The following is a 20,145-nucleotide window of genomic DNA, read 5'->3' as shown; positions in this document are numbered from 1 at the left end:
GGGGCCTTCATCAAGGTCTTACTAGTAGTCTGCCAGTCTTTCTATAAATAAAAGTTGTTTAATTTTTTAAAAATGCCTAGAGAATGTTTTAAAATAAAAACTTTAAAGAGCCAGAGACCTCATTTTTTTCTCTTCCCCTTTTCTGTAAATTCTAAAAGCTGGAAATTCAGTAACTGTTACATTAAAATCGTGATTTTTTTTTTTTCTTTTTGCTCATAATAAACGGAGAGTTAATCTGTAATTGCTGACTGAAGTAAATGGATTAGGATAGGAAAGCAAACTAATTGTCACAATAGTGAGTCATGTATCTTAGAAAGTAGAATGCAGTAGTTAAATGTTGGGGACTTTTTTTTTTAAACCATATCAAGTCAACTTGACTATAGGAACTTGGCTACTTATTTATTTATTTTGGGGGGGCTATTTATCTCTAAAATGCTATCTTAGGATACTGATATTTTATGATAAGCAAAGGGAAAGAAAAGATATTTATAAAGGATCTTTTGGTTTTATTTTGACATCTGTTTTTCTACTTGTGAAAGCTTTTGGGTCATCAGATTTTCACTTTTCAAGTTATTATTAATCATTGGTTTGATATGAAGTATTTGTAAAATTAGTCATTGTTGGGAGGATACTAACATAAACATGATTCTTGAAGGCATTATGGGGTATACAAGCAGAGTAATTAAGATGTATACTTATTTTACTATGTTACGTAAGTAATATGTACTTGAGGCTTAAGGAATCTATCAGAAGTTTGAAATAACTGTCATAGACGGTGAGGAAGAGAGCTGACTGGAGACCATTAAAGCATGCCCATGAGTATTGATTTTTTTTCTGGAGTTTCTGAGATTAAAATAAAAGTTTTTACTTGAAATTTGCTTTAATGTACTATATAATATAGGCATCTCAGGATGAGTCAATATTAGAAAATCTTTTAGTATATAACTTCATCAGCAGGTCAAATAAGACTATATAGATAGATATATAAGTGCCAAAAGAGATATGCATTTCTTATAATAGATACTCTCTTGATCAGGTAAGGAAATATCTACTTCTGATCAATAACAGTCATTGAATTTAAAAGTAAAATGATGGAAACCTTCTGTTAATAATTTCTAAAAGAACACAAATTACTGATGTCAGCATTATTATTTAACTCTTGTTGGATTTTCGACCTAATACATGTTAAAGAAATTAGAAGAAATAATGGAAAAGGGGAGACAATTATCATCGTTTACTGGTAAGGATCTTTATTAGAAAATTAATAGAATTCCTGAAAAGTTTAGTGGAGTAGCTAGTTAAATTTTAGTTATGTAAAACAGCAATATTTCTATAAGTCAGTTGTTTCCTAGTTAGATAATACAATGAAAAGATATACTATTTCCTACACAAAGCAACTAAAAAGTGCTTATGTTAGATTAAAAAAACTGAAGTGAATGGAGAGACTTCCAAAACAATGTAAGATATTAGTTATTCCTAAGTTAAGATACAGTTTTGATACAATTCTGATGAAATATCAATGGTTTCTTATGTTTTGAAGGATAAATAGGCATGTACACACACGTTATGTTACATGTGTATTCTAAAATTAGAGAGGTGGCAAACTATCAGGTAGTCAGACATTTCACAATTATTTTCATTAGGATAGTGTGATATAAGAGTAGTCAGTCTGATAATGATACAGAATAGATTGCTACAAAAGAAACAAAAAGAATTTGATATATTAATGGCAAGTGGAAGGAATTCACCAGATATTCAGAGAAAGAAAAAGAAAAATGCCATTATACATCAAAAGAAGTAAATCCCAGATGGAATAAAGTGGGAGTTGGGAAATTACCAGCAGTGAGCCAAATCCAGCCTGCCTTCTTTCTGTTTTGTTTTTGTTTTTCTGCATCCTGTTTTTGTAAATAAAGCTTTATTGGCTCACTGCCACATTCATTTACATATTATCTATGGGTGTTTTTGCTCTATGAGGGCAGGCAGTGTTGAGTATTTGTGATAGTATGGCCTGCAAAGTAAAAAATATTTTGTATCTGGCCCTTTGAAGATAGTTTGCTGACCTCTGTATTAAAGGACTGTGTTGTAAACAATGAAATCACCTTTTTAGTATTTTATTGTGAAAGTAGAACTTTGTAAGAAATAGAAGGAATCATGAAGGTAAAAACTGTCAGATTTTTGGCATTAAAAACAGAAACTTCAGTATATAAAATTTTAACTCAAAGTACATTTTGAGGAAATGTTGGTAACAGATGCTATAGGGGGTTAATATTGTTACATTATAATACTTTTTTGTAAGTGGATATTAAAAAAAGAATTGGAAATTGAAACGAGTGGAAAAAGACTTTTAAGTGACTTATTTTCACAAATTGCTAGTATAAATTCAGAAGTTTAAAAAAAAATTTGTCATTGTGTTTCAGGAACCTTTACTGTGTACCTGTTTATCTAGTAATTCCACTTTAAGGATCCTTTCCTTAGGATATAATCCTAAATATGAATGTATGCGTATTCACAAAGATGTTCATCATGGCATTACTGATGATTAAACCAAATATGTGGAAACAAATGGACCAACATTGGGTTGGTTTATAATCTCAGTGCCATACAGGGCTATCAAATTGGAATCTGAGATCAAAGGAAAAATTACTGAGGCTTAAGGAAAAATTAGTAATACTGATCCTGTCTTTACTTATTTAAAGTTTTGGGTTTTGTTTATCATGAATTTTTGCATTTTTGAGTTTAAAAAATATTACTGAGTTTTCTGGTGCCTTAATTTGTGCCAGAGGGAAGTACCTCACCTCATCCTAGTCTCATCCCTGTGTAATCTGATATATCTATTAAATAATATGTATCATCATTTCTCAAATTCAAGTAATGTACAGACACTGCTCACAAACATAAAAAAGGGTATGTTGGAGTTGCCTGAGAATTCCAATAATAAGAAGAATTTGGGGGTTTGCAAGTTTCAGTGTGATAAACAATGGCTTAAACAGTTAAATCTACCACTTAGGGGTTTCACAATGCAATAATGTAATTGAAAAGCAAACAACAGCACTGAACCTTGTAATATAACTCAAGTTATGTGTGGTTATTCATGACTAAAAATATATTTACATTCACTAAAAAAAAATCATTGAAATAAAAACACAAACTTCTAAAATGTATTTTTAGACTTCTCCGACTGCCTAGAGTGTATCTGTAGGCCTCAGGGACTCTGGGACTATTTAGCCACTGGAAGTTATTTTGGAGTAACATGTAATCTGCAAATGTTCAATTGATAAAAGTGATCAAAAATCATTTCATTCTTAATCATTAAGAGTGGTATATTCAGTATAGTTACAACTATAAGGAAATACATGCAGAATGGGAAAAGACTGGAAAGAAATATACCAAAAGAATAACAGTGGTTGTTTTGGGGTAATGGAAATATGATTAGAATTTTTTTCTTAGTTCTACTTGTCTAAATTTTGTATAGTAAGTGTGTATTACTTTTATAATAGATAACCAGCAACTTACAATACTATAATAATGTTAAGAATTTTCAAAATAATTTGTAAATATCTGGTAGTGCCGCAGGCCAATTAGATAGCTGCTTTGGTTTTTTACCTCTTATCCTCAGCATATACAAACATGTTATACCCTTATCATAATTGTATTTTGGTTGATATTATTTCTTAGTAATGTTAGTGCAGTAAATGTTTTCTACCCCTGTAAAGCCATAGTAAAATATCTTGAATGTCTGGATTTCTTTAGATACACTGTATTTATTTTTTCTCTACATATTTATTTATTTTCTTTTTTAAAGGAGTATAGTCATGGCCAACAGCAAAAAACTCAAGAGGGGGAACTGAAAATTAGTGCTGTGTTTTCAGTCAGTGGCAGTCCTCTTGGTAAGAAACAAAACTGAATAAATGAATCATGTTTATTTATTCTGACCAGTATAAGTGAAAGGAAGTATCTACTTGTATTAGTAAACTAAGCAGGTCTCTCTGCCTGTTTAGAATGGCTTTAATTGTGTATTGCATAATTAGTGTTGGGTTTGAAGACTAGTTCTAGAAGCGAAAGAAAGGATGCCTACTTAAAATTCATGGTAAAAAGTAAAACTTTTTTTTTCCAATTTTTTTTAAAGCTCCACAGTTGACTACTGGCTTTCAGCCTTCACTGGCGTCATCTGGCATGAATAAAATGCTTCCTTCAGTTCCAGCCACAGCTGTTCGAGTTTCCTGTTCTGGTTGTAAAAAAATCCTCCAGAAGGGGCAAACTGCTTATCAGAGGAAAGGGTCTACTCAGCTATTCTGCTCTACACTGTGCCTCACTGGATATACAGTTCCACCTGCCCGCCCACCGCCTCCTTCCACTAAGAAAACTTGTTCAAGTTGCTCAAAGTATAGCAGAATTCTAAATTATCCTGTTTCCTTTCTTTCAAGATGTTTTGTTCTTGTCTGTGTATTGTTTAATTTTCTACCTTTCCATGTTTTTGAGAAATACCACGTTATTTAGTACCATCATATTGTTGCTGCTTTCAGTCTTTCTGAATGCTAGGTGCTCAGCTTTCTTTTAACTTTAAATAATGTGCCTTTTATATAGTAAGAGATATTTTTGAAACCTACCTTATCATCTTTGTTAGTTAAGATGCTTTGTGAAACAAAATCTATACCATTTGGGGTATTATATGACCACAGTATTTTATCTTGCAACTGCAGGCAATAGATAACTTAAATCCAACAAATATTTGATGTTTATATAATGTTTCCTATTATGTGATTGGAATTCATTTAATACTTTCCTTCTTAACTTCAAATGGATTCCAGTGTGTATATTTTTGTCTTCTCAACATCTCTGAACTACCTCACAGTTTCCATTTTTAGTGTTTAACACCAAAAAAGAGTTTATTTTATTACAGCCAAACGAAGTCATCTAGATATATTTGAGGACTATGAATTAATTTACGCTAATTTTGCAAGGTGGTTGTTAGAGTGTTTAAGTCAGAAAAAGATAAATAGTGTTCTTGTTCTGAAACACTTTGGCTTCTATTGTTAAGGTACTCAAACCATGATTCATTAGTTTAGGTATTTGTATCTGTAATTCCTCGCATGGATGCTGCCCTTTCTCTGTATAGAAAGGGAAAAAGATGCTCCCTCTTCTGGTTCAGTTGAAGAAAGGCATATAGAAAGAGACTTAAAAGAAATTTCAGTATGGTTAGAAGTTTTTCAGGAACTTAAATATGCATTCCTTCATGTTTCATGTTTAATTTAATAAAAATAGACTATACTGTTTGAATTATGAAACATACTTTTAAAAATTAGTACTTATCTACCACATGTCTAATTTCTATATTCTGGTATATTCATCATCAGATTCTAAGATTAAATCAACTTGAAAATTAAAATTTTTATAGTTTTTTTTTCTTTATCCTATTTTGCCATGAGATAATTTCACATAATAAATTCCTTTTATGCTGCTTTATTTAATTCTTACCCTCAGGACCAGCACTTTCTAAAATTTTAGCAATATTTTTCACTTCTTAATTATAGTCATTGATATTTATTGCAAAGATTTAGCAATGAATTTCAAAATGACCACTGAAAACTCACAGAAATTTTAAAACGTGTGCCCTCTTTCTGTGTGTTTTTTTTCCTCTGTGTTTGTAAATTCTTGTCCATACATTGTTGTTCTTATTCTAAATTTACTATGTCCCTTTGGTCTCTGGTGTTTGCCTTGCATTATCTAGAGACAGATCATTTTTACCTACATGTCATATCTTAATCACAGTCTGATCTTATGTAATTCTCTAAGATTACATTTTATTCTTTCATCTTATCCATAAATTTCAACCTGTCATTCCTTGACTTTTAACTTTTCTACCTCTTCATTCACTTATTCTGTTACCCTTTTTAAAAAAAATCACTTGTTTTTGTTTGTTTGTTTGTTTTTTCCCCATTCGCCCCTTTCTATTCTTTAAGGTACTCATTGTCTGCCTATCACCTTGGCCTTTTCTCGTTCATTTTCTGTCTTCCTTAATTTTCCGCCCTTCTTATTTTATGTAGTACTCTTTTGTTGTTTAGTCCTCAGTCATTGAACAGTCTTGTTTTTCCTTGTACTCCATTTCATTTTCTGAACTACTCTTTCATCCTCTTTTTACCGCTTTTCCTTTTCTTCCCTCTTTCCCCTCTTATTTACACAGTCATTACAGCAGTTTGGTATAGTCTGGTTTATCTGATTATAAAATTGTTGACTTGGATTGTACCTTAAATATGAGGAAATTAGACTCAAAGAAGTTAAATGATAATACTAAGTGTCACATGGGTTAGTTTTGATACATGGATTTCCCTTCTCCCAGATAGTCCATATAATTCAACAGGTTTAATTTGTAAGTTAGTCCCTAAAAGAAGGATTTTTACTTTAATTTGTATAGGTGGAGACAGAAAAGATTTCCTTCCTGAGAGCTACTGCTGATTTCTTGGACCAGTAGAAATGTAACAACAGCCTTTAGGTTGTAAGAAACTCATTAGCTGTTTGGAGTAACAATTTTATTTTTCTTAATCTTTTGTTGACTAAATAGCTTAGCATCTTGAATTTAACCTAAACTGTGAATATGTTTTGGCTAATCATCATTTAATTTTTAGGTTTCTTTAGTAATAGGGACTTAATGATTTATTTTAAAAAATCCATTTCAAATCCTACATAAAGGAGGTAACTTGGAGTGTAGTTTTGTTAATACTGTTAGGTCAGATTTTTTGATGAAATGACTCTCAGAGAAGTAACTGTTTCAGGATTGTCTATACCATTTTTTTAAAAACTTTTTTTTAGTGAGTTATAGTCATTTTACAATGTTGTGTCAGATTCCAGTGTAGAGCATAATTTTTCAGTTATACATGAACATACATATATTCTGTCTATACCATTTCTGAATTTTTACTATCTGGAATGAGATTACTCCTTCTCATTCTGGCATAATATGTAATCTGTTACAATAAGATGTAATGTAATTTGATGCTAAAAATATTGAGAACAGTGAGAAATACCTACTTTTATGCTTCTATTTCTTTTATCCATGCTGCTCCCCAAGTCTTATCTCCTTAACCTTCTATTAAACTCAAACTTAAGGTCCAGCTAAAATGTCACCTTTTGGGTAGCTTTTCATGTCACATCTTGTCTGAAATAATTGTTTCTTCATTTCTGTTTCTTTAGTACATTATATCATTTTCAAGATTATTATACTTTTATATGTGAAGAATGCTTCTGTTATGCTATTTTATATATTCTTTGTCTTGTTTATCCCAATGTACTGTGAGCTCTTTAAGTGCTTGTGCCATATCTTGACAAAGGGTTGAGTTAGTCCCTGGCTCAGTATAACTTGTTCAGTTGGTACCCTTATAAATGAAATACATTAAAACGTAATAAAAAGTAATTGTAAAGGCGAAAAATGCAGATAGTACAGCAATCGTGAGCTACTAAGTGTAGGAGATGAAGTATGGTATTACATATTACAGCATAGGACAATATCAGGTATTTCTTGTGATGAGTCCTGTTTATTATTGTCTTTTATTGAAGCAGAGATATTTGTAATCTTTTCTAAAAGGTTCTATATTATTATAATCTGTTTAAAACGTAAGAATGAATATGACACAGTTTATTTACTGTTATGTGGTTGTATACTCATGGGAGAGAGATACTGTTTAGAGAATATCATCAAGGTATTTTTCAAAATTGGTTTTTAAAATGGTTTACACTTAAACTGTCTGATAAACTACTATGTAGAAAGACTGGTTTGGAGGTGGAATAAGGGGTGGAGAAGAAGTGTGTCTTGATCATTAGGGTTTTAATTTTCATTGCCTTTTGCTACTAATGCTTACAAATTGAGTTGTTTAGATATGGAAATGTTCGATTTTATATAACCATTCTAGAATATATAGTGTATAGTTTGACATATATTCTTACTTTTAAAAGATAGTGGTTTAAAATTTTTTCAAGTATAATATTATTTAAAGAGTGTTTTGAAAATACAGGAGAGCCTAAAGAAGAAATTGAAAATCACCTATAATCTTACCTACTAGAGATAATGAATGATAACTATTTGATGTATATCCTTTTAATTTAGACACATAGTATGCTAATCCTGACAACAGTTCCATGAACTAAGTCGTGTATTAGTTCCATTTTATAGAACAGAACTTGAGGATCAAAGCAATTTATCAGTTTATTCAAGAAACCCAGGTTTTTGGATTTAAGTATCAGTGCCCTTTCCCTACACTATGATTTTCCCTACACTATGTTTTGTTTGATATTTTTAGCCAACAAAAAAGGGAAAACATGGATTATACTGTGGCTTATTTTATCTTTGTTATCATTTTTAGAGACATTTTAAATCCAAAGGATGTGATCAGTGCCCAGTTTGAAAATACCACCACTAGTAAAGATTTTTGTAGTCAGTCATGTTTATCAACTTATGAACTGAAAAGAAAACCTGTTGTTACCATAAATACAAATAGCATTTCAACCAAATGCAGCATGTGTCAGAAGAATGCTGTTGTAAGTGTCTTTTACTTTTACTGGGGGGAGGAGTCTAATGTTTGCGTTTAAAGAACAGCTTTTGATAGTCTTCGTTTGTTGTTTGTATGTCATTTTTTAATTCCTAGATTCGACATGAAGTTAATTACCAGAATGTGGTACATAAACTTTGCAGTGATGCCTGCTTCTCTAAGTTTCGCTCTGCTAACAACCTCACCATGAACTGTTGTGAAAACTGTGGGGGTTACTGTTACAGTGGCTCTGGACAATGCCACATGCTTCAGATAGAGGGACAGTCTAAGAAGTTTTGTAGTTCAGCGTGTGTCACAGCATATAAACAGGTACTTGACCATATTTAATGCCAGTGTCTTTGTTCATTTCAGGAGGATCTAAATTTTTTGTTAGAAATTATTTGAGAAGTGGAGAGGGAAATAGCTCAGTGGTTGAGCACATGCTTAGTATGCATGAGATCCTGGGTTCAATCCATAGTACCTCCATTTAAAAAAAATTATTTATGAATATGTCACAAAATACTAAGATCTTACTAGCTTAATTAATATTTTTTACATATAATTATTATTTGTCAAATGAATGTATGTTAAAACTCTTGTTACAGAGTTTTATAAGTACCATATACAGTTGTCCCTCAGTATCCATGGAAGATTGGTTCCAGGAACCCTGAGGATACCAAAGTCTGAGAATGCTGAAGTCCCTTATATAAAATGGCATAGTAATTGTATGTAACCTATGCATATTCTCCCCTATACTTTAAATCATCTCTAGATTACTTATAATACCTAATACAGGATAAATACTATGTAAATAGTTGCTGGTGTGCAGCAAATTCAAGTTTTGCTTTTCAGAACCTTCTGAATTTTTTTCCTGGAATATTTTTGATCTGAGGTTAAAAAAGGATGCAAATAAACCAAACAGAAACAGACTCACAGACATAGAGAACAAATTTATGGTTACCAGAGGATAGAGGGGGTGAGAAGGGATAAACCAGGAGTTTGAAACTTGCACCTCTTAGGGAGTGATGGAAATGTTAGCTATCTTGATTGTGGTGGTAGCTTTATAGGTGTTTACATCTATCAAAACTCATCAAATTGTACATCTGAAATATGTGTTGGTTACTGTACAGAAATTATACCACAATAAAAGTGTTAAAAAATATGCAGATATGGAACCCATGGATATGGAGGGCAGACTATTTTTATTCATGCATTTGAAATACATGTTTTTAGGATATGGCTTTTTTATTTCAAAAATGATTAATGTTTTTGAGCAATATTTTGAAAATGCTGAAAAGCACAAAGAAGAAAAATAATCCATCTTTCAGAGATACCCAGTCATGTCCTTTTGATGTATAGCCTTCTAATCTTTGAAATCTTTTGGTTTGCATATATTTACTTTTTTATTTGATAAGGTAAGGTTCAAGTTATATGTGTATTCTTGGAATTAGATCCATATGGTTGAAATTGTAATTCAGGAAATAAAAATCTTACCATTAATTATAAAGTTTTTTCTCCATGATATAGGAAAAAATGTGGGTTATATATTGTTTTGTGAATTGATGATCTTTCTAGAGGATGAACTGCTTGAAGTCTGTATGAGGAACATCTTTTATGCAGTTTTGTTTATACTAAAGATATGTTTTGTTAGTAAATTTTAATCAAAAATTCAATTTTAAAATTGATAGGAATAGTAGGAACTTTTTACATTTTCAATTTTACAGTGCTTTCCTGTTTCCGTGCGTTTGCTGATCGATCATTCTTTTCCTTAGAATAGCACTTTTTATATATAGTTTCCAAAATTGGTGAACTTAATAATGTTGATTGGGAAATTTCTTTTAAATTGTTCTTAAAACTTTGCAATATTTTTGTAATTTTAAACATTATAGTGCTTCCATTTCTTTCTTGTTTACATGTAAACACATTAAAAGTTTTATTTATTTATTTATTTATTTATTTATTTATTTATTTATTTATTTATTTATTATTCTATTCATTCCTTCCTTAAAAACTCCTTGTTTTTCCTCTCCCAGGGGAAAAAAAAAAAACCCTAATATCTTCATGTGTTTTTATCCTTGTCCAAAAGATTGTTTTCCTGATATTATATCAAGTACTAAAAGTTACTTGGACTCAGTCCATTGAAAGGTGGTGTATAGTCAGTCCACAAGAGGAGAAATACTTTGAAATATTTTAATTTTAAATATATTACTTTTAATTTATCCAATATCCATTAAATTTCTCACATATTACTGTGTATTGTGGTTTAGAGAAAGAATGTGGATTTAGAAGTAAAGCAGATCTTGGTTTGATTCCTAGACTTTCCATTCAAATAGAATTTTACCTTGGGGAAAGCAGTTAAACTCTCCCAGTCCATTTTCTTCTCTGTAAATGGGTATTACACTACCAGTGTCACTGGGATGTTTTTAGGATTATATGGAGTAACGAGAAAGCATCTAGTATAGAACCCGGCACACTGAAGGTGGTCATTTCTGCTACTTTCTTTTCTCCCTTATATAAAATTCCTTCCACAGACATTAGATGTGATTTCTGTTTTGAGGTGCTACATGTCTCCTGGGGGAGATAAACATATAACTGATGAAAGTGTTATGGTACACAGTGAGGCACAGTGGAAGCATGCTGAGTTCTACTTGGTAGAGCAAGATGGGACTATCAGCAAGAACTTCAGAGATAACTCTTGACCTAATTCTTATAAATTAAATTTGTGTTTGCAGTCCTGATGGGGGAGAGAGGAGAGATAGAGTTGGAGATACAGAAGGCATTTTAGAATGTGGGAACATGTATTTATTTTAATAGCAAGTGTAATGAATTTATCCTTGAAGAGGACATAGAGATCTTGAAATCTCTTAACAGGTGCTGGATATACTTTATAAGTTATCCTGACTGTATAACATATTAATAGTATTTAACAATGTTTGTTGCTGAATCACTAATTGAGTGGGAATTTTAAGATAACAGACTTGTTGGTTATTTATATTTGGACACTTGGGATATCCAAAGTTTGGTATCACTTTATTGCTTACGGTGTGCTTTGTTATTGTTAGTGGTAGAATAGTTGACAGTTTATTTTCTAGTAAGTTTACTAGTTTCCTTGAATTCACATTTTATTGTTATATATAATGCCTTTTGTGGGGAAGTTCTTCCAATTTTTAGGATAATATAAGCATGAATTCCCTGATGTGTGTAATTTTTTTAAATAATGGGTTTTTGTTTGTTTTTGGATTTTGTTTTTGTACAATAAGTCCTTGTAGTTTGTTTATTTTATATGTAGTTTGTACCTCTTAATCCCCTACCCTCATTTTGAGAGAAGGGTAAAATTGTGTTTTGAAAACCATAGTTATAACCAGTTAATAGATTCCCAGATTACTAGGTTGTGACCAGCATTATTTTTTAATGAAATAGAATAGAATGAAAACTATCAAAGTGCATCTCATGTTATCATGATAATATATTGTTTTATGAAACTTTTCAGTTTTATATACACATATTGTATAATACAGAAACACAATATCAGAAGTATGTGTGTGTACTGGGTCACTTTGTAAAACTTACTTCTTACTGAGGATTGTAATCATAAAAGTTTGAAAGTTTGAAAGCCACTAGTTGAAAATATTTCAACAGCGTTAAGTATAAACATTTCAAAGAATTATGCTTTTATTTGTAATTTGGTAAATATGAATGTTATTTTATTCTCTTAATAGAAATCAGCCAAAATTACACCATGTGCGCTTTGCAAATCATTGAGATCCTCAGCAGAAATGATTGAAAATACCAATAGCTTGGGAAAGACAGAGCTTTTCTGTTCTGTTAATTGCTTATCTGCTTACAGAGTTAAAATGGTTACTTCTGCAGGTAATATTGGTTTCATAAACTATATAAATTTAATAGTTGAAAAAATATGGCTATTGCTTTGTTTCTATGGTACACATTTTTGTCCAGATTTAGTTGATTTTTAAGGCAAGTTTAAAATATTTCAAATCTGTATTGCAAAATATCATCTATTATCTTGATTGCCTGTTTTATATTTACTTACTTGCTTGCCTATTTGTGCATTCTCTCTTACCAAAACAATTTCTTATGGCTTTCTTACTGTGTTTTCTTTGTCCATACCTGGTTTATTTCAAGATTCCTTTATTTTGTAGTTCAGGGTAGACTGTGACAATTTTAAATTGAAAGATATTTTTAACATTGTTAGTTATAGTCTATATATGACGTGATAAAATTCAGTTTCAGTTCCTGCAACTTCGCCCTTGAATTTTCATATAGCGCATAATATTTATTTTCTCTTACATTCAAGTACATTTGTATATATTACTCATTAGTTTTTATTTTGATTTGCTAAGGTGTACAAGTTCAGTGTAACAGTTGTAAAACCTCAGCAATCCCTCAGTATCACCTAGCCATGTCAGATGGGAGTATACGCAACTTCTGCAGCTACAGTTGTGTGGTAGCTTTCCAGGTATGGCTTCAGGACTCTTCCTTTTCTCCAGTCAGTGAGTCACCTACTGTAGTAAAGTAAACTTACTTGGTGTTGGCGAAGTGCCTGGATTGCCTAAATTTCTATCCCAGTCCTATTAAACTTGGGGATTTTGGTTCATCCTGTATTTAGAGTCATGTCATTTAATTGCCTGTATTATAAAATTAGATGGTACTGTTATTACCTAGATTGTCTATTGGGAGGATATTATTTTTAAAGAAGGTTATTAGTTAAATTATATATATTTTTGGATGTAAATGACACTCCCCTCATTCAGTTATAAGCTGCTCAAAGGCAGGGATTTTTACCTGTTCAGAAATGTGTCTTAAGCACCTTGAAGTATGCTTGGCATACATAGGCACTAAATAATTAATTGTTTGAACAAATGATTAGGTTGATCTTTTTCTTTGTTTTTTTTTCAGAATTTGTTCAACAAACCAACAGGAATGAATTCTTCAGTAGTGCCCTTGTCTCAGGGCCAAGTAATTGTAAGCATCCCCACAGGTTCAACAGTGTCAGCAGGAGGAGGTAACACCTCTGCTGTTTCTCCCACCTCCATTATCAGTAGCTCAGCTGCAGCTGGTCTCCAGCGTCTTGCTGCCCAATCCCAACATGTTGGGTTTGCACGAAGTGTTGTAAAACTCAAGTGTCAGCACTGTAACCGTCTTTTTGCCACAAAACCAGAACTTCTTGACTATAAGGTAAAATACAGGAGCATGATAGAGGGTTTGAGTTTAAACTGGTCTATCTGTAGTTATTTCTGGCTTTTCATCTCTCAAAATAATACTATTCATTTTGAAAGTAAGAGGGATAAGGATTTCCATAGTTAAACTAAATGTTTAATTGGTACTTAATGATTATTTCTTTGCAGGGTAAAATGTTTCAGTTCTGTGGAAAAAATTGTTCTGATGAGTATAAGAAAATAAATAATGTAATGGCAATGTGTGAATATTGTAAAATTGAGAAAATTGTAAAGGAGACTGTGCGATTCTCAGGTGCTGACAAGTCATTCTGTAGTGAAGGTAAAGACAGAAGATTATCTACATACTGAGCATGTTGGTTGTTTTAAAAGTAGTTGATGATTTAGGCTGTCATTATGTAAGTTTACCTATTTTATCTTTTGTGAATAACACCAAAACCTTTTTGTTTTGTTTACACTTGGTCCGCTCATTTCTGATCTAATCATTCATATTGTATAGATATTAAAATGAAAGAAAAGATCCTCAGTGTATAGCAGAAGATGGTGGTGATGTGAAAAACATTTAATGTTGTTAGATTGACAGGGATCTTTTAGTTCTTGTGTATAAATCTAAAGGAAACTCTTTAAATTTTGTGGCATCCTAAGATTATACTTTTATTGTTTTAAACATTCGTTATGGTTCTAAAGATAAATAATCTAATATACAAATCAATATGAGGTAGATTGTCTTCTTTATTTAGATAACTGTAAATTTAGAATATTTTGATTTATTTTAAAACCATGCAAGATTAGCCGCCTAGACTAGTGGCTTTCAAACTTGACCACAGCACAAAAAAATATATTTTACATTGTGACCCAGTTTATGATTACATACCCAAATAAAACAAAAGTTTCATGAAACAAAACTGACTTTAACTATATGTGATGTGCTATAATATTTTTTATTCTGTCTTATCTTGTTTAAAAAAAGAAAATGATAGTATCAGTCCTCTGAATTGATCTCTTGATTGAGGACCCAAGTGTGCAAACTTTGTCATAGAGCATTTAAGTTAAAGATGTAGATACCTAATGTTTCTCCCTAATGTTAATTTTATCCTCTCTGATTTTTTAGGTTGCAAATTGCTTTATAAACATGACTTGGCCAAACGCTGGGGGAATCACTGTAAAATGTGCAGTTATTGTTTACAGACATCTCCCAAACTGGTACAGAATAATTTGGGGGGGAAGGTTGAAGAGTTTTGTTGTGAAGAATGCATGTCCAAATATACAGTTCTGTTCTATCAGGTAAGTATAATTCTCATTCCTGGGTTTTTCAAGTTAGGGCAAATTTTCCCTTCTTTTTTTCTTTTATATAGTACAAAGGGCAATTAATGGTTTAAAACTTTTAAGTAAGTGGGGGAAGTGGGTAGGAAGGAATAAATTGAGAGTTTGAGATTTGCAGATACTAACTAATATATATATAAAGTAGATAAACAACAAGTTCATGCTGTATAGCACAGGGAACCATATTCAATATCTTGTAGCAACATATGGTGAAAAAGAATATGAAAATGTATGTATGTTCATGTGTGACTGAAGGATTATGCTGTACACAGAAATTGACACAACATTGTAAACTGACTATACTTCAATACAAAAATATATATATATGAAAACTTTTAAGTACTTAATATATTCTGTGCTCTTCTATATAAGATTAAGAAGACTTTAATGTCAGTGAAATTATATTCCTTTTGTTTCTAATTTCCTCGTAGAAGACATATCAGTCTTAAGACATTAAAATATTTAAAATTTATTTATTTGTTGTTTAATTAAAATGAATTGTCTTCTGATGTCTTTAAGGAAGATTTCCATTTCCCTATGTTTTTTAATTACTGTTTATTGGTGTCTGTATAATATGACCTTTATTAATACTTAGTATAAATCATTGATAGATAAGTAAATAATTACCATTTTAGGTAATTTTACTTCATTTTTTAAAAAATTGAAGATAGTTGATGTACAATATTAATATAAGTTTTGGGTGTACAGTATAGTGCTTCACATTTTTTAAGGGTTATACTCCATTTATAGTTATTAAATATTGGCTATATTCGCTGTTTTGTACACTATATTCTTGTAGCTTATATTATACATGCTGCTTTGTACCTCTTAGTTCCCTACCCCTATGTTGCCCCTCCCCCAGGATAGTTAACCTTCATTTTTGTGATCTAAATTCTAAGTAAATTTCCTCACTTGTTATGTGTGACCTGCTTTTATTCTGTCAAACTACAGATAATTTGTTCCTTACTCCTTTACTATCTTCTGTTTCTTTTTCAGATGGCCAAATGTGATGGTTGTAAGCGACAGGGTAAGCTCAGCGAGTCCTTGAAATGGCGAGGAGAAATAAAACATTTCTGTAACCTGCTTTGTATCTTGATGTTCTGTAATCAGCAAAGTATATGTGACCCATCTTCACAAAACAATGCAGGTAAAATTAAACTTTAGACTTTGATCAGTACCAGGGACTAACTCCTGTTTTATAGAGTGAGAGCTTTAAATAGTTGTCAGTAATTTCATGAAATGTAAATTTCAGTTTTCCCTGAGCATACTGAGTCAGATAACCCTATAAGAACTTCATGAGAAAAAAAAATGACAATGTTTTATAATTGGAGATATATACATCTTGACTTCCTTAAAAAAGGATTTGAGACTGTAACAAAGAATATGGAAACTGAATCACACGGCTTTTAAATATGCTGAATACATAGGTATACAAGAGAAAGAAAGTACATAGAATACTTCTCTAAGTTTCACCAATTAAAAATTAGAAAAAAATCCAATTAATGCTGAAGTGACTGCTCCAGCAGAATTTACTCCTATCTAAAAGCATTGTTTACCCTCCTTGAGATACTGGTTTCTGTGTATGTACATATAAATGAGGTTTTCTTATTTTTGTTTATTTTAATTAGTAAGTATTTCCATGGTGCCAGCTGCTTCAGCAGGGCCCCCATCTCTAAGAAAAGATTCAACTCCAGTTATAGCTAATGTAGTATCATTAGCAAGTGCTCCTGCTGCTCAGCCCACGGTGAATTCTAACAGTGTCTTACAAGGTATGACTTGATTTGAAAGCATCTATCTCGCATTTTTGAGGTTGAATATGGTGGTTCTCTACCTTTTTACTGTCAGTGATCATTTTCATATATTTAACTCATTTATAATAGGAATGGTGGCTCACTGTGGGCTGCTATGGCATTATTAAACAATTTTTTCATAATTTCGAGATCTCTTTTTCTCATGTCATACTTTATATGCTAGTTTTACTCTGAATTAAGATTATATATGTTTTTATTATGAAACTGTGTATTTATTGTCCAAAAATCAGCTTTTAATACTAATGTTTAATTGCATAAGATCCTAAATTATATGTTCTAATTTATATCAGGTGCAGTTCCAACAGTAACAGCGAAAATCATTGGGGATGTAAGTTTTATTATTTTTATTGGTATTGCCACTGTGTTTTCCATTTTTAGGCAGTAGGAATATGTGTAAGCTGATTTGCCCTTCTTTATTCTTTATGATACAAAATAAATTTCATGAGCTCATGTATTCTTTGTTCAGGAATAGGATTTTCTGGTTATTTAATTAGGTCTTTTAGGTACTTTAATTTCTTTGAAGCTTGGTGTCTCTGTAGTTACTGAAGTTTTTTTTTTAATTGTACAGAATTAAAGTAAATATATACAGAATTCAGGCTTGCAGTAGGTTTGGGGAGCACTTTCTAATGTAGTTGAATTGTAAATAAAATGTTTATAAAATATAGATTGTTTCTCACTAAGTGCAGATTATGCTGTAAATAAACATTTTTTTAAACTCTGTTTTTGTACTTTGTCTCTTAAAAGAAAAAGAAACTAAATATGAGAAAAATTTATGACTAGAACAATGGCATTTCTAAAGTGTTTCCTAGTCTCTGACAGAATTTTCATGTCATGCTTTTTAAAGTTACTTAAAACAATCATAAGTGATTCTGTCATTTCTAGTTACCTTGAGACTAATTCTTCTAAGACTTAGCTCAGTCAACAAGTAACAGTTCTCATTTTAAACTCAGCCAACATTATTATTGATCAGCAATGACTTACAATACAAACAGTGCTTTTCTTGATATTCAGAACTGGTAATTCGATACTCTCAGATCAATATATAATTATCAAAATATTCCTTTATTGCTATTAATATTTCAGGAATATTGTATTTCTTACATATTTAGTTGAATATTTATGTTCTCTGTGTTCCATGTAATTCCAATATGGTATTTCTTTCAAATTTATATTTCTTGTAATTAATGTTAAGCTTTTGGAAACCTCTTTGGTTTCTGATTTATTTTTTTTACCAGGCAAGTACACAAACAGATGCCCTGAAATTGCCAGCTTCCCAGCCTCCAAGGCTTTTGAAGAATAAAGCTTTATTGTGCAAACCCATCACACAGACCAAGGCCACCTCTTGCAAACCACATACCCAAAACAAAGAATGCCAGACAGGTATGTTCCTTGTGCTTTCTTCGTTTAATTTTTCCTAGGGGAAAGGGCTATGGGATCTGCTTACGTTAAGTGCATGCTACTTCCTAGGTGATGTGTTTGGTTGCTTATATACATTGCCCAGTTGAGTTCTCAGAACATCCCTATGAGTTAGGTATTTTTACCAACTTAAGTTATGGCAAAGAGAAGGTAGTTGATAATACCAGACTATGGCACTTCATTTAATTTCCTTTATTCATGACAGTGTAATATTAGGGAGTAGGCATAGACTTTGGAATTCTATAGACAGGGTCTTAATTACGAGGAACTATTATTTCCAGGGTGCAGTTAGGTTTGAACTTTTCCACACTCTATTTCAAATAAAGTCAGTTCTACTGAGGAGAGCCTCAGGGCTTTTTCTTATGAACTGCCTCTCCCCATTCTGAGCTACTACTTCTCTGGATGGTAGGCACGGTGTTACTTTTGATCTTCTCAGCTTGTCTCTTCTGGCATGGAATCTCTGCCCTACAAGTGATCTGGGGTGAAGGGAATTCAGACCTGCAGTTTTCTTGGCGTGCTATTCCTGTTGTAAGTCTTCTATCTTTGTGGGTGGCAGCTGGGTGGAGGAGTAGAGCCTACAGCCTGTCAGCTGTACTCACTGAGAAATTAACTTTTTTAACCTAGAGTTAGAGAGGCTGGGAGATGATGGTGGCCTGCCCCTCCTGGTGAGATATAGTAACCCTTGATTGGGAGCTAAAGGAAGAGTAGCCATCCTTTCTGGCCACATCTGTCCAGAGTAGAGTTTCTGTCATGTTGAGCTGGCTGAGGTAGGGATACGGAGCAGCTGGTAGATCAAATGTCATAGACTCCCACTGTTCTTACTGTATTTAGTAGATTTTCTTGAATAAATGTTTCTCCATTTGCTGTATGCCCTAGGACAATTTCCAAAGAATTTTAAACAAGTTATTTTTTAAGTTTTCCCCAGCTTTACTTATTTCCCTAGGGAATGGATCTTCAGAGCTCCTTACACTGCCATCTGAAAATCCCAGAATTTTTAAAATTGAAAGGAATCCTAGATTCCTGGATCTGGAAGGTTATCCTCTAGGCCAGTACTTCTCATAATATGCATATGAATTACTTGAGAATTTTTATTAAGCTGATTCTGATTTAGTAGTGCTGAAGTTTTACATCTTTTAAGTTCTGGGTAAGGTCAGCGCTGCTGGTCCATGGACCATGTTGAATAACAAAGCTGTAGATTTACTTAACCCTGTATTTTTGTTGTGTCAGTAGTGACTTAATTTAGTATTATGTAGCTTGGTTATCAGACATCTCAAATTGGGTAACTTTTTTTATGTCCACTACACAGTGGTAAAATTGATCCCATGTTATTTCCTACTTCTGATCTTAGTCAAGTTATCAGCTTTTCACTTCTTACTAGTATTACCTTTCTCTTACATTAACAATACCTTTCTCTTACATTAACAATTTTACACTTATCTAGCACATTTTTCTTGGCTACAGAAAAGACTCTGTAGATACTTGTTAAATAATTGAAGGAATCCTTCATCCTTCCCACTTTTTCCTTACTCATAAGTTAGTTCCCAAGTCCTGTTTCATTTTTTTAATATCTTAGAACATCTGCTATATATTTAATTATTTTTTGTATATTTTATAACCATCCTAGTTCAGACCTTCGTCATCTTAGCTCTGCATATTGTAATTGCCTCCTACTTTTACACTCCATATACTTTTTATTGCATGCTAAGATGGCAGCCAAATTAATCTTTTTAAATGCCATTTTCATCACATTACTTTGTACTAACCAATCTGTAGCAGTTCCCTATTGTCTACCAGAAATGATTTTAAACGTGCATTATAGTCTCACAGAAATGGCCCTTCTATCTGTTCAGTCTCCTTTAATATACCGTACTTATTCATATT

At 32.0% G+C, this 20,145-nt stretch overlaps 1 protein-coding gene across 3 annotated transcripts in view; it reads left to right on the top strand.

Moving 5' to 3' along the window:
- The window catches only part of ZMYM4 (zinc finger MYM-type containing 4), a 145,356-nt gene that overhangs the window by 85,900 nt on the left and 39,311 nt on the right, over positions 1 to 20,145 (top strand). For 2 of the 3 annotated variants that reach the window (XM_072974810.1, XM_072974811.1), the window contains 13 exons: positions 3,803 to 3,887; positions 4,127 to 4,382; positions 8,355 to 8,529; positions 8,637 to 8,849; positions 12,239 to 12,389; positions 12,881 to 12,996; positions 13,437 to 13,715; positions 13,886 to 14,036; positions 14,826 to 14,998; positions 16,034 to 16,184; positions 16,666 to 16,806; positions 17,139 to 17,176; positions 18,084 to 18,228. In XM_072974810.1, the coding sequence (XP_072830911.1) occupies positions 3,803 to 3,887; positions 4,127 to 4,382; positions 8,355 to 8,529; positions 8,637 to 8,849; positions 12,239 to 12,389; positions 12,881 to 12,996; positions 13,437 to 13,715; positions 13,886 to 14,036; positions 14,826 to 14,998; positions 16,034 to 16,184; positions 16,666 to 16,806; positions 17,139 to 17,176; positions 18,084 to 18,228 (2,074 nt within the window). Of the gene's footprint in view, positions 1 to 1,100; positions 1,241 to 3,802; positions 3,888 to 4,126; positions 4,383 to 8,354; positions 8,530 to 8,636; positions 8,850 to 12,238; positions 12,390 to 12,880; positions 12,997 to 13,436; positions 13,716 to 13,885; positions 14,037 to 14,825; positions 14,999 to 16,033; positions 16,185 to 16,665; positions 16,807 to 17,138; positions 17,177 to 18,083; positions 18,229 to 20,145 lie in introns of those variants that run through there. The other variant, XM_031684015.2, reaches the window with a different exon arrangement.

Source organism: Vicugna pacos, chromosome 13, assembly GCF_048564905.1.
Source record: "Vicugna pacos chromosome 13, VicPac4, whole genome shotgun sequence".
In the NCBI taxonomy this organism is placed as follows: Eukaryota; Metazoa; Chordata; class Mammalia; order Artiodactyla; family Camelidae; genus Vicugna; species Vicugna pacos.
The sequence above is the reverse complement of the archived record's forward strand: the minus strand, read 5'-3'. Positions and strand labels throughout refer to the sequence as shown.